Source organism: Rhinopithecus bieti, unplaced genomic scaffold (genome assembly GCF_001698545.2).
Source record: "Rhinopithecus bieti isolate Rb0 unplaced genomic scaffold, ASM169854v2 scaffold_12484, whole genome shotgun sequence".
Taxonomy (NCBI): Eukaryota; Metazoa; Chordata; class Mammalia; order Primates; family Cercopithecidae; genus Rhinopithecus; species Rhinopithecus bieti.
Window position 1 is genome coordinate 588364 of NW_016807126.1, and position 13810 is coordinate 602173.

At 44.8% G+C, this 13810-nt stretch overlaps 1 protein-coding gene across 7 annotated transcripts in view; it reads left to right on the top strand.

Annotated features, from left to right (window-relative positions):
* The window catches only part of ADCY1 (adenylate cyclase 1), a 143737-nt gene that overhangs the window by 97273 nt on the left and 32654 nt on the right, over positions 1-13810 (top strand). For all 7 annotated transcript variants that reach the window (XR_001887031.1, XR_001887032.1, XR_001887033.1 and 4 more), the window contains exons 9-13: positions 5205-5399; positions 5501-5598; positions 7093-7177; positions 12605-12694; positions 13483-13736. Coding sequence is in view for 1 of the 7 variants with exons in the window: in XM_017880307.1 (XP_017735796.1) it covers positions 5205-5399; positions 5501-5598; positions 7093-7177; positions 12605-12694; positions 13483-13736 (722 nt within the window). In the remaining 6 variants the exon portion in view is untranslated. The remainder of the gene's footprint in view (positions 1-5204; positions 5400-5500; positions 5599-7092; positions 7178-12604; positions 12695-13482; positions 13737-13810) is intronic.

The following is a 13810-nucleotide window of genomic DNA, read 5'->3' on the forward strand; positions in this document are numbered from 1 at the left end:
TATATATATATATATATATATATATTCCTTGGGATTTTCCATGTAGATCATTATGTCATCTGACACTAGAGACAATTTTCTTTCTTTCCCATCTGTATGCCGTTTACTTCCTTTTCGTGCCTTATTGCACTGACTGGGGTTTTTAGCACTATGTTGCATAGAAGTGGTGAGAACCAACATCATGTACTTTATCCAGATCATAGAAGGAACGCGTTCTGTCTTTCATGATTAAGTATGATGTTAGCTATAGGCATTTTGTAGATGTTCTTAATCAAGTTGGAGAAGTTCCCCCTCAATTCCTAGTTTTCGGATCATTTTTATCATGAATGGGTATTGAATTTTGTCAAATGCTTTTTCTGTATCAATTGACTTTCCTCTTTTTAACCAGTTCATCTGGTGGGTTACATTGATGTTCAAGTATTTAACCAGCCTTTCATCCCTATAATTGTTTATTCTATAAAATTCTAATTATATATTGCTGAATTTTATTTGCTAATATTTTGTTAGATTGTTTTATATCTACATCCATGAGGGATATTGGCCTGTAGGTCTCTCTTTTGTACTATCTTTGTCTAGTGTTGGTATCAGGGTAATGCTGACTTTGTAAAGTGACTTGGGAAGTGTCGCTTCCTCTTCTATTTTCTGGAAGAGATTGGTTAAAACTGGTGCTAATTCTTTAAACATTTGCTAGAATTTGTCAGTGAAACCATCTGGGCATGGAGGTTACTTCTTCAGGAATTTTTAAATTATAATGTCAATTTCTTTAGAAATTGTAGGATTTTTCAGTTTACCCTTTATGTTGCATGAGTTGTGGTCATTGTGTTTCAAAGAATAGTTCATTTGATCTAAGTTGTCAAATTTATGTGTGTAGAGTTGTTTATAATATTCCTTCATTAACCTTTTGATGCCTGCAGAGTATGTAGTAAAATTTCATTTTATTTCTAAATTTGTTAGTGTCTTTTCACTCTTATTTTTCAGGCTTGCAGTGATTTGCCAACTTTATTGATATTTTCAAAGAACCGACTTTTGGTTTCATTGATTTTCTCTATTTTTTTTTTTTTTGTTTTCTTTTATTGAATTCTTCTCTTTGTTATTTCCTTTCTACTGTTAGTTTTGAGTCTGTTTTGCATTTCTTTTTCTAGTTTGTTAACATGGCAATTAGATTATTGATTTGAGACTTTTTCTTTTTTCTTATGTAGGTATTTAGTATTATTAATTACCTTTCAGCACTGCTGTAGCTGCATCCTGTAGGTTTTGGCGTATGTTCATTCAGATGAGTGTGTGTATGTGTGTGTGTGTGTGTGTGTGTATATATATATATATATATATATATATATATATATGTATGTATGTATTTTTTTTTCCTTGAGACTTCCCCTTTGACCTATGGCTTATTTAGAAATGCTTGGAAATTTTCCTGTTATCTAACTTACTAGTTTTAGTTTGACTCTGTTTTGGTCTGAGAGTACATGATGTGTATGATTTCAATTGTTTTAAATTTGTTGAGTTTTGTTTTATGGCCAAGGTCTCTTAATACATACCCTTGGGTACCTGAAAAGAATGTATTGTGCCATTGTTGCATGGAGTATTTTATAAAAGTCAATTAGATCTTGTTGTTTGATGATGTCTTAGCTTACTTTATGTCTACTTGTCCTACTGATTGTTGAAGAGAGATGTTGACATCTCCAACTGTAATTGAGAGTTTGTTTATTTCTCCTTAAATTCTCTCTCTCTCTTTCTTTCTTTTTTTTTTTTTTGAGACGGAATCTCTCTCTGTCACCCAGGCTGGAGTGCAGTGGTGTGATCTCAGCTCACTGCAACCTCTGCCTCCTGGGTTCGAGCAATTCTCTGCCTCAGCCTCTCGAGTAGCTGGGATTACAGGTGCCCTCCACCATGCCCAGCTAATTTTTGTATTTTTAGTAGAGGCGGAGTTTCACCATTTTGGCCAGGCTGGTCTTGAACTCCTAACCTTGTGATCCACCTGCCTTGGCCTCCCAAAGTGCTGGGATGACAGGCGTGAGCCACCGTGCCTAGCTCTTTCTCCTTAAATTCTATCAATTTTGGCTTCGTGTGATTGAAATTTCTGTTGTTTTATGCATGTTTTATACATTTAGGACTTCTATGTCTTCCTTTTACATTGACTCTTTAATCATTTTGTAATGTCTCTCTCTATCCCTGGTAAATTTTTTTTGCTCTGATATCTACTTTTTCTGTTACCACTACAGCCACTCCTACTTTCTTTAAAGTTTGCATGATGTATAATTTCTATTCTATTAATTTCAACCCACATATATTGCTATATTTGAAGTGAGTTTCTTTAGACAGCATGTATTTAGATCATATTTGTTAAATCATTTAGTACAGCCTCTTTTAATTGGTATATTTAGAATATCTACACTTAATGCAATTATTGATATGTTATTGGTAGGTCTGCTGTTTAACTTATTTTTTGTTTTCTGCTTGTTCCTTCTGTTTTTATTTCTGTTTTTTTTTTTTTTCCTATGTTGCTGTGGTTTATGTGAGCAATTTTTAGAATTCCATTTTGATTTATATATAGTATGTCTTGTTGCATACAATCTTTTGTAGTTTATCTAGATATATATCATTTTTACATAACATTACAGCCTACTGATGTCAACATTTTAACAAGTTTACCATAGAAACCTTACCTCTCTTTAAGTCCCTTTATCCTTCCCCATTTATAACATAAATGTCATAAATATTTCCTCTATATATATCAGACAATTTATAATCTTTGGTTCAACTAGAAAACATGTAGAAAATTCAAGAGAAGAAGGAAAGTATATTGCATTTACCCACATTTTTATCCTTTCTGTTGTTATTTGTCTTCGTGATGTTCCAACATTCCTTCTTCTACTATTTTCTTTTTTTGTTTCAAGAATTTCTTTTTGCTATTCTTTAGGTTGATTATAAAGTCTTTCAACTTTCCTTTATTTAAAAATATTATAATTTTTTTTCATTTCTGAAGTATAATTTTGCTAGATGTTGAATTCTGGGTTGACGGTTCTTGAGCACTTGACAAATGTTTTCCCACTTTTTTCTGGCTTCCGTGGTTTCTGAAGAAATGACACTATCATTCTAATTCCTTGCCCTCCCCCCCCAAAAAATCAGATATCAGTTTTCTCATGCTGCTTTCAAGAATTTTCCTTTGTCTTTTGTTCTTGGAAGTTAATTGTGATGTGTGTTGGCATCTGTTTCTTTGAGTTTGCCCTGTTTGAGATTTTCTCAATTACTTCAATCTGTAGATTTATATCTTTTGCCAAACTTGGGACATTTTCTGCTATTATTTCTTCTAATATTTGTCCAGTCTCATACTCTTTTTCTTCCTTCTGGGACTCTGATGACATGAATGAATGTTAAATCTTCCATTTTAGTTCCACGGTTCCAAAGGCTCTGTTTTTTTTTTTTTTTAAGTCTGGTTTCTTTTCATTGTTCAGATTGGATGATTTCTGTGGCTCTGTCTTCTAGGTCAGGAATTCTTTACTCTGTGGACTTCAGTCTGCAGTTCAGCTCATCCATTGGATTTTAAATTTTGATTATTGTATTTTTCAGGTCTGTAATTTTTATCTGTTCTTTCTTATACTTTCTTTTATTCTGAGACTTTCTATAATTTGTTTTAGGTGTGTCCATAATTACTTATTGAAGCATTTTTATCATGACTGCTTTAAAATTCTTGTCAGATAATTTTAACAGCTCTATCATCTTGAAGTTAGTATCTGTTGATTGTCTTTCTCATTCAAGTTGACATTTTTTAAAGTTTGATATTATGAATTTTTTTTTTTTTTTCATATCCTAGACATTTGGGTATTGTGTTGTGATACTCTGGACCCTATTGAAATCTCTTCAGACTTTACAGCATTGGGGCAGTGCAGGTGGAATTCCAGGTTTCCTACTCATCCTCCATGACAGCCTGGCATTTGGCACCAAGGTGACACCTGGCACCTTGTTACTGTTGAGTAGATATGATGGTTCAGATTCCTCGTTAGGCCTCCACTGACAATGCAAGTGGGAGCTCATTACCACTCAGTGGAGATGAACATCTCCACTCCCTATTCAGGTTTCTCTGGCACTATGTCAGTGGGGCCTTGGGTGTGCCTCCTCACAGCCTAATAGAGATCAAAGTCGAGGCTCCCCACATGGTCTTTGCTGGCCTGGGTGGAGCTGAGGCCACAGATTTTTTTTTTTTAATGGTCTTTGGCTACAATAGGGTGGTATTGTCTGAAAGTTTTCTATTTTGCTAGGTTGCCTTTTTGTTTGTTTGTTTTGGCTAGAAGGAACAGGCTTTTTTGTCGGGGCGCTTTAAAAAAGTTTTGGATGCCGGCTTCTCTGGTTTCTAGTTTGGGATAAATAAGGCAGAAAGAAACCCCAAGGGACACCACCCGCCCCACACTGTTTTCCTTTGAGTTGCAAGGTCCCTGAGATCACCCTCTTCTTTCCACCTTTCACAGTCTATGTGTTTATTTTATATGTATTGTCAGTGTTTTTACCACTCAGTAGGAATAAAAACAAGTGTGTTCATTTCATCTTTTCTGGAACTGCATGGCTAGCCTCTTTTAATATTCTTATTTTCTTCTCAAGTGTGTTAAGTACCAGAGGTTCTGTTTATGAAGCACTGATAGTGAGCTGATGGCAAGTGGTTTTAAATTAGACTCTACTTTCCTTTTGGCAAATGGGTGCTTTGTTGTATCCCTCTAGTGACATGTGGAAGCTGTGGAGGAGAGGCTCACTCTCTGTTCCCATCAGCCCTGGCCAAAGTGAGAGATTGGTGAAGCCACTCCTTTTGCCACCATTTCTCTCTCTTAGAACGAGGGGGTTGGACTCCTGCTCTTGTAACTCTGGGGCATCTCTTTCTGCATGTGTTGGGGTTTTATGAGTTTAGGAACCTGCTCTTACTGGGTGCTATTCTCCCCACTGCACACGTGTTTAATCACGTAATCCTTGCTGCCGTGCCATCACGCAGGGGCCATAAAACCCCCATTACAGGTGTGGGAACCCCAACACTAGCTGCTGAGATGACTCACCTGCCATCTCACCACCAGCAGGGCAGAGCTATGATTATTAAATGTCAGATTCCCAAACCCAACCCCACCCTGCAGCAGATCAGGCTGGAGGGAGAGTACAGGTGCTTTTCTTCAATAAGTGGAGAATTTGATGATATTCCTTTATTTCCATGATGGCTCCAGCGGAGGGCATTGAGAACAGCCTCAGAAAAACTCAGAAACCGCTCATCTTTTTCTACCAACGTTGTCTACACCACCCCGGGCACTCGTGTCAACAGGTACATTAGCCGCCTCTTAGAAGCCCGCCAAACAGAGCTGGAGATGGCAGACCTGAACTTCTTTACCCTGAAGTACAAACATGTCGAACGGGAGCAAAAGGTAAGCAACTCTGGTTTTTGGCTTCACTGGTGCTGCTTGTGAAGGCGCTCGTGGCTGGAGGAAGCCCTCAGCCCTGATGCATTGACTTCTCTCTTACACAGTACCACCAGCTTCAGGACGAGTATTTCACCAGCGCTGTTGTCCTCACCCTCATCCTGGCTGCCTTATTTGGCCTTGTCTACCTTCTGATATTCCCACAGTGAGTATTTCTGTCAACAAGGTGAGGAACTCAACAAGAAGTCCCGGTTTCTGGGGTTCGTGATTGTATTTCTGTTGTGTGCTCAAGCTTCGTCTCCCACAGTTACTGTCCCAATGTGCCCAACATTTCGGGGAAGACATTAGCCAGCCATCATTTCCTCATTTTCTTGTGTCAGTAGTGTAACAAGCCTTGATGGCATATGGCATGGGACTGGTCACTTTCCATTTAAAATTTTGAGTTTACTTAATTCTAAGACACCATATAGTTTCATGTTTTTTCGTCTATGCAACATACACCATTGCTTTAATAATAGCTTTTGGCTGGGTATAGTGGCTCATGCCTGTAACCCCAGCACTTTGGGAGGCTGAAGCAGGAGGATTATTTGAGGCAGTAGTTCGAGGCCAGCCTGAGCAATATAGCAACACTCTATCTCTACAAAAAAAAAAGAAAAAAAAAAATTACCCAGGCATGGTAGCACTTGCTTGTAGTCCCAGCTACTCAGGAAGCAGAGGCAGGAGGATGCCTTGAACTCAGGAGTCTAAGGCTGCAGTGAGCTATGATCTCGCCACTACACTCCAGGCTGGATGACATAGGGAGACCTTATCTCTAAATATAATAATAATAATAGCAATAACTTTTGAGAAGAGACTGCACTGAATGAGCTCATTGGCTTCTAGATCCACATTATTTTCAAAAACTTAAAATCAGGAAAAGTGGCCTCTTAAAAGGAAGAAAAACAATAATTTAAATAACATTTACACCTCATATAAGTCAATGTGAGTTTGGCAGCTTTTACTCATTTTTTATGTTTTTGCAAGAAAGACAGCACTAAGTCTGCACTTGCCACTTTACTTTCAGGCGTACTCATTTCTTAATAAAAGCTACCTACGGGAATACTACCTCCTCTGAGTTTGAAAGCGCATGGAGGCCACCCCACACCTGCGGAGGAGGAGGGAGCTCAGCCCTGGGTGCTCTGCATCCTGCCCAGCCCACAGACACTGAACTCAGCAGCCTGCCTCATGGGCCTATTTGGGATTTAAGCGTTTTCTAAAAATGTCCTTCCCAGACAAAGCCCAGCTAGAGAATAGCTCTGCAAAGTCGGGGAAACTCCTGTCTTTCCATCATGAGGAAAAAGGCTTCCAGAAAAGTTCTGTGATTCTCAGCCTAAGCTAGATCTCTGCAGTGGGGGTAGGAGAAGTGGGAGGTAAACTCAGGAGGGGCCCCCTTCTCACTCAGGAACCCCAGATGCCCTTTTCTAAAAAAGAGAACCAGCCATGTCAGTCCCCAGAGACCCGAGTGGCAGGCCCTCTCCTAAAAAAGAGAACCAGCTATGTCAGTCCCCAAAGACCTGAGTGGCAGGCATTCAGGTTAACGATGCTGCTTCCTCCTGAGGGCACAGGGGATGTGGAGGGAGGGGCCAATTCTCAGCCATCTCTTGGGTCCACCTCTCCTGATCCCCACCTATCAGTGACCCTCATGTTTTCTGTCCCCCAGGAGTGTGGCCGTCCTGCTCCTGCTAGTATTCTGCATCTGCTTCCTGGTGGCCTGTGTCCTGTACCTGCACATCACCCGGGTCCAGGTATGTGGGTGTCCTGTGTCCTATACCTGTACATCACCCAGGTCCAGGTATTTGGGTGGCCCGTGTCCTGTATCTGAACATCACCTGTTTCAGGTATGTGGGTGGCCTGTGTCCTCTACCTGCATATCACCCGGGTCCAGGTATGTGAGTGGCCCGTGTCCTGTACCTGCATATCACTTGGTCAGGTATGGGGATGGCATGTGTCCTCTGCCTGCACATCACCTGGGTCCAGGTATGTGGGTGACCCGTGTCCTCTACCTGCGTATCACCTGGTCCAGGTATGTGGGTGTCCTGTGTCCTCTACCTGCATATCACCTGATTCAGGTATGAGGGTGGCCTGTGTCTTCCACCTGTTTATCACCTGGTCCATGTATGTGGGTGGCCTCTGCCTGCCCACTGGGTGGGATGGGGTGGAATGGGGTGGGATGGGGGAGGCTGTTCTGTTCCCTTATCCGCCTCGACAGGAAGAAAGAGTCTGCTCACATAGCAGATGCTCATGAAGACCCAGTTCTGCACTGGGCATATGCGCTCCTCTGGGAGTGTGCCCAGTGGGCACAATAGACTGGTGATTGGTACTGATTAAACAAATGAGCACCAGATACCAATCCTGTTCTGGAATGGAGAGTCTAGCAGCAGGACAGAAGAGGGATGTTTATTCTGCGTTTATGTCACAGACTTTGGAGAGGGGTGACATTTTCCAGGTACATTGTGCTGTCTGGGCCCTGATGCCTCATCTGCTTTTGTCCTGTGGGCTTTTGCAGGAAAGACCTGAGCTTTGCGGCCTTGTACTATCTGTGGCTCACTTGGGAGGACTCTATAGTTCTTAAGCCTTCATTCCTTCGTCACATTTCCCACCTTCATTTCTAAATGGCTCGTTTTCCTCAGCCGACCCCGGGGTGTCACTTCTGGCAGACCCAGTGTTATTTTTGCACAATGATTGAAAACAGCAACTTTTTGAAAAGATTAAATCTAGTTTCATTTGTTTAACTTTGTCATTATTCATAGGTACTATCTTGAGTTTTTAAATTTAAAAAATGCTAACTATTAAAACTTCATTCCTATTTCTTCGACTTTTATAGATTAAGTGACATTTGGTTTGGCAAATTTTAAAATTTAGCACTTCAAGTAAGATTGCTGTTTTTCATATAATTTCAAGTGAATGCAGGACAGATGGATGACAGTTTTTAAAGCCTATTCCTTTGTCCTCAATGGTGGGAACCAGTGTGCCTACCCAGTGGTGTACAAATAGTGTAAGATATGCAGAAAATGTGAAAAGCCATTGGGCAAGAAGAGCAACCGCAAAGCAGAAGCCAAGGAATGCACCAGCCTGGAAAGCTCTGGCCAGAGGTCCCAGCCCAGGAATACTGATTCTTGTGAGTGGATGTACACTGCTTTCTGTGACTCCACAAGAGCCTCGCAAGCCTGGTGGTGAGATGGGTCAGCCCCTTTCCCCCATGTGAGGAAAACAGACTCAGGCAGGCTAAGATATGTGCTCATGAAAACAGGAAGCAAAACCTGTACCCAATCTGTCCATAAAAATAATATTAAAATTTAGAAACCTCTTGGTTCTAAAAAACACATGATCTATGGAAGTGGGGCACTGAGATGTCTGCCCAGAATCATCTCCCTTTTGTTAATAAGGGAGCTGCCCTCATGGCTGGGAACTTTGGCCAGAATACTTTCAGGTGCTGACATTAAAAGAGGCTAGCCTGCAATTACCCCCATGGAGCTTCTTCTGGATTCCAGTGTGTTGTTCTCTTGGTGGAGTCTGCCTTGGATGCCACTAGCTCCTTTCCTTCTGAATATTCACTCTCCCTTCTCACCCTCTTCTGTGAGCGAGCATAGAGCATTTTTTCCTAAGTATGTGGTTTGAAAGTGTAAGGCTTGAAAAGCAGTGTGGGTCCAGCTTTCCTGGGAGCGCCATCAGTGGTGCTTACTGCTGATATGGAGGAAGCAGAGTGGAGACTGAGCACCCAGACTTGTCAGCTAGGACAGGAGAGGGGATTCAGCTCACAGCCAGTGTGTACTGGGTCAAGGTTTGATTGAATCACAAGTATTTTGGCTCCTGTTCGCAGGCTCTGCACCGGGCTCTGAGCATCCCTGCTGACCCTAGGCCAGGGAAGAGGCCTGTGCGAATGGCTGTGGGGATGGAGGTGAGGGAGGTTTACAGGAGGCCAGCAGAGGGTAGGTCAGGGCCACCCAGCAGAAGACCATTGTGGCCTGAGTGGATGTGGCGGGTCATGCAGCCAGGGTTAGTTCCAGAACACATCCCCAAGAAGGCCGAGTAGAAATGTTTCCCTCCCTGACATTGACAGTGTCCAGAGCCAGGGTGCCCAGGGCAGTGTGGCAGCTCCATGGCCCCTTGGGATCTTCACCCCTATCTGGCTTCCCCATCCACATCCGTCGGGGGTGTGCCAACTCCAGGCTTGGGCTCCAGTTCTCTGGGCCCAGGGTTGCCCTCTGTGAAATGGCGGTGATGATGCCCCCCACCTCATTGGCTTGACATGAGGATTCAGTGAACTCATTTGTGCAAAGCCTGTGGAGCAGGGTCTGGCAAGCACACACTCAGTTGGAGTGTTCTGAAGTCAGATGAGACAGAGAAGACTGAGTTGGGGTGGGGCAGTGGGTGGAGCTCATCCTGGGAATCAGGGTGGGGAGGTGCCTAATCCTGTCCGTCTTGGTGGGGAGGGCATGCAGAGTCTGTCTTTGTCATCTGTGGAGGGTGGCAGAGTTTACCCAAGGGCCCTGCTGAGAGTTGAAAAGGAATATCTGGGGCAGGATGTGGACTTTTTCTGTCTGGATTGCAGGCTGAGGTTTGGATGGCTGGGCTGGAGAACATCAGGAGCAGGCAGAGGAGAGGTGGAAGCCCGGGAGGTGCGCACTGGCTGGACCCCGGGGTGCTGCAGGTGGGGCAGGCTGAGGTCAAGGTGTCAGGCACATTCAGAGACCCTTGGCAGGACCCTGGGGACGTGGGCACGATGTGGTCCACAAGGTGGCTGGGTGTGCCTCGGATAAGCTGCTCCCACTCCTCTCACCCTGGCCTGGTGCTCACGGACCTGCATTTAAGCCCTGTTTTCCTTATCCTCCTTCTCGTCTTCCTGGAGCTCTAAGGGAGGCGGATGGGACAGGCTCAGGAGCGCGTTGCGTGCACCCAGGCTGGCTAGGGTAGAGGCCACATCCCATCATAGGTCCCCAAGCCAAGGTGTGGAAGATGGGAGGTGGTGGAAGGAAGATTTCCTCCAGTTATGATACTTGAGTTAACCTAGATGGCTTTGAAGAAAAGAGAGAACCTTGGCAGAGATCCTTAAGTTGGGGGGAAGGGAGCCTCGCCGCACAAAGGGGAGTGTAGCACCACCAGAGACAGCCCAAGGGCTTCATTCTAGCCCCTGTGAGTGCAGACGGTCAGGAAATGGTACCTGCTTTTTCTCCCTCTCATCCTCAGGTGACATCATCTCCCGAAGTGCCACCATGGCCACTTTGTCCATGAGCCCATTGGGATGACAGGAGTGGCTGAGGAAATAGAGTGACTGGTGTCCACAGTAGGGGTCGTCCTATCCACTGGATTCAAAATCTCCCCTGCTCAGGTCACCCTTTGGTGAACGTTCACATGGGACACAAGTATCTTAACATTTTTCACCCACTCGGAGAGGTTTATCTACATACTTTTTCCCCAGACCCCCTTGTCACTAATTTTCCAACCATGTCTTTCCCAACTTCCTGACCATCCAACCAAACCATTGTCCACAGCTCATGAATCAGTATATGACTGTACATCTCGCCATTTCTCCTTGGAAGCAAAGTGCCCACCCAGGAGAACTGCCCAAAGTTCTGCCCACTGGGAGGATTTCCCTTCACCATTGTCCCTCAGGGCTGTGTCACATGGACTGAAGTGTTGCAGCTGCCACAAGGCCTGAGCTTCTCTTACTCTGTCACCTAATCAGAGGGAGCTCCCCATGAGGCCATAGGTGCAGACTGGGAGAGAGAAGGCAGGGTAGCAGGACTGGAGACTATGGTCATTGGGGCCACTTTGTCATGTCACTTACTTGTGCCTTAAGGGTCTGCTCAGAGCTGATCATATATATTAGCACTTTCATTGGATGATGGAGGGCTGCTGTTCACACCTAGCTTTATGGCTGGGTGGGTCAGGTAACACCCAGTTCATGATGGGCAGTTCAGGTCATACGGTAACTTGGTGGCTTACAGGTAAGGGTTCAGGCTCTACTTAGGCCCAGCAGCAAGCCAAGAGCCTTTCTCAGAAGGAGAATAGTTACCTGCAAAAGATGGCAGGATCTTGCTCCAAAATCTTGTTCCCAGGCCTGTGGTATGGCTCCTGCATGGGGCCCTGCCAGTGGCTCTGGTGGCCTCCCTTAGAACACCGAGCTCACACCAGGTGGAAGTAGGGGAAGCAGATGATGGGAGGCTGCAGTGGGGATCAAGGACTTGCACCCACGTCTTGCCCAGAGGCCAAGATGGGACCAGGAGGGAAGTGCAGTGAGCCATGGTCAGTAAAGTGTTTGAGCCTCACACCGCTGCAGAGCAGCAGTTCTGAGATCAGCAGAGACCACGGGGTTGGTGAAATACCCAGTGGTCTCTTGGGACTTAGGAAACCTAGAACTGGATCCCAGATCCATAACCCACCAGCTGGGTGAGGTGGGACACACTGCCCTGTCCTTTTCCATAGAAGAAGTGATACTGGACTGGGTGGCAGTTGTGCCACCTTTTTCTCAATTGTAGAGCGGAGATAGTAATGATCTGACCTCATGTGGGGGTTAAAGGAATAACCGTGTAGCCTGCGAAGGGCAGCCCAGCTAGTCGGGGCCTCTAGCAGGGTGAGTTGTTTTCTGTAAGGCCCCTGTGGGTATTAATTTTAGTTTATATTTATACTTTCAGAAGTGTTAAGTGTAAAAAGGACTTCTTACTTTTATCCATGAAATCACTTTTTGGTGATTTCAAAATGTCTTTATAATAAATAGATTTAAAATAAAATTTCTAATAACTTAAGAACTCCATAAAGCCTAGTGAGCAAAATAATAAAATTTGTTTAGAGCATATCAAAGAAGATACAAATGAATGGAAATTTGTACCATTTCTGAAATGGAAGAATTCAATATAATGAAAATACCAAGTTAATCTATCCAGTTAACTTCAGTGCCAATCAACGTTACAATGCGGGTGGAAGGAAGGGAAGTATTACTCTTTGTAATTTAAAGACTTTGTAATTTAAAGATGTTTTTAACTTTGACAGCTTTTCACCTGGGAGAATAAACAAATGAAAACAGCCAAGAGACCTGTGAGGAGGGTGAATAACGGGTGTGGACCTAGCAGCTTGCAGGTCATCTGCACATTCCACTGTAGGAAGTATTAACTGTGCATGTGACTCACCTTGGTAATCAGAGGGTATTTTCTAAATTAACATTTCTTATTCAGTGTTTTCCAGGGTGCCTGACGATTCAGATTCGCACTGTCCTGTGTATTTTCATAGTGGTCTTAATCTACTCAGTAGCCCAAGGATGTGTGGTGAGCATCTCCAGCTTGCAGCATGCACTGGCGTGGGAGAGGGCATGACATGGAGGACCAGCCTAGAGGCCAGGACCCAGGGCTGCAGAGACAGGGAGTTCAGCAGAGACATCTGGAACAGGCATGGGGCCCCGAGAAGCAAGGGAACAAGAGACTTTACTTAGCAGAGGAAAATGCAAACTCTTCCTGGTGAAAGGAGCCTGGCTTCTTCATACAGTGCAGAGGACAGAAGCAGGGGTGGAAAAACAGGACAGAGATGGGGCAGGAGGAACAGGATGGAGCTGGGGGTTGGAGTGAAAGGATTGAAATGGGCGGGAGTAACAGGATAGAAGTGGGACAGGAGTAACAGGATAGAAGAAGGCAGGAGTAACAGGATGGAGCTGGAGGCAGGAGGAACAGTACAGAGCTTGGGGCAGGAGGAATAGGATAGAGCTGGGGGCATGATTAACAGGACAGAGCTGGGGGCAGGAGGAACAGGTTGGAGCTGGGGCAGGAGTAACAGATTGGAACTGGGGGCAGGAGTAGCAGGTTGGAGCCGCTGGGCTGGAAAGCAGGCAGGACTGATCCCACCTGGTCCTCCCTGGAGCCTCTTGCCTGCTCTAGCAACCAGTGGGGAGCCTTTAAGTGCTGTGAGATGCCATGAGGTCTGCAGCTTGGTGTGGTGGCACTGGGGGTGGGTCAGAGCAAAACCTTGGGAGACCTGCTTGAAGAGGGATACCTGAGCATGCTTAGGGACTGCAGGTCCTCACCCGCCCTTCCCTAAGCCCCTGTGACCCCTCCCTTCCCAGGTGGGCTGCCTGCCCTGGGCCTGGAGCTCCAAGCCCAACAGTTCCCTGGTAGTCCTTGCATCCGGGGGCCAGCGCACAGCCCTGCCCACCCTGCCCTGCGAGTCTACGCACCATGCCCTGCTCTGCTGCCTGGTGGGCACCCTCCCGCTAGCCATATTTTTTCGGGTGTCCTCCTTGCCAAAAATGATCCTGCTGTCCGGGCTTACCACGTCCTACATCCTCGTACTGGAGCTCAGTGGATACACCAGGACTGGGTAAGTGTGTGGCTCCTCGAGAAAAAGGCCTAGGCAGAGATGCTACTGAATCTGTGTGTATAGATATGCATTAT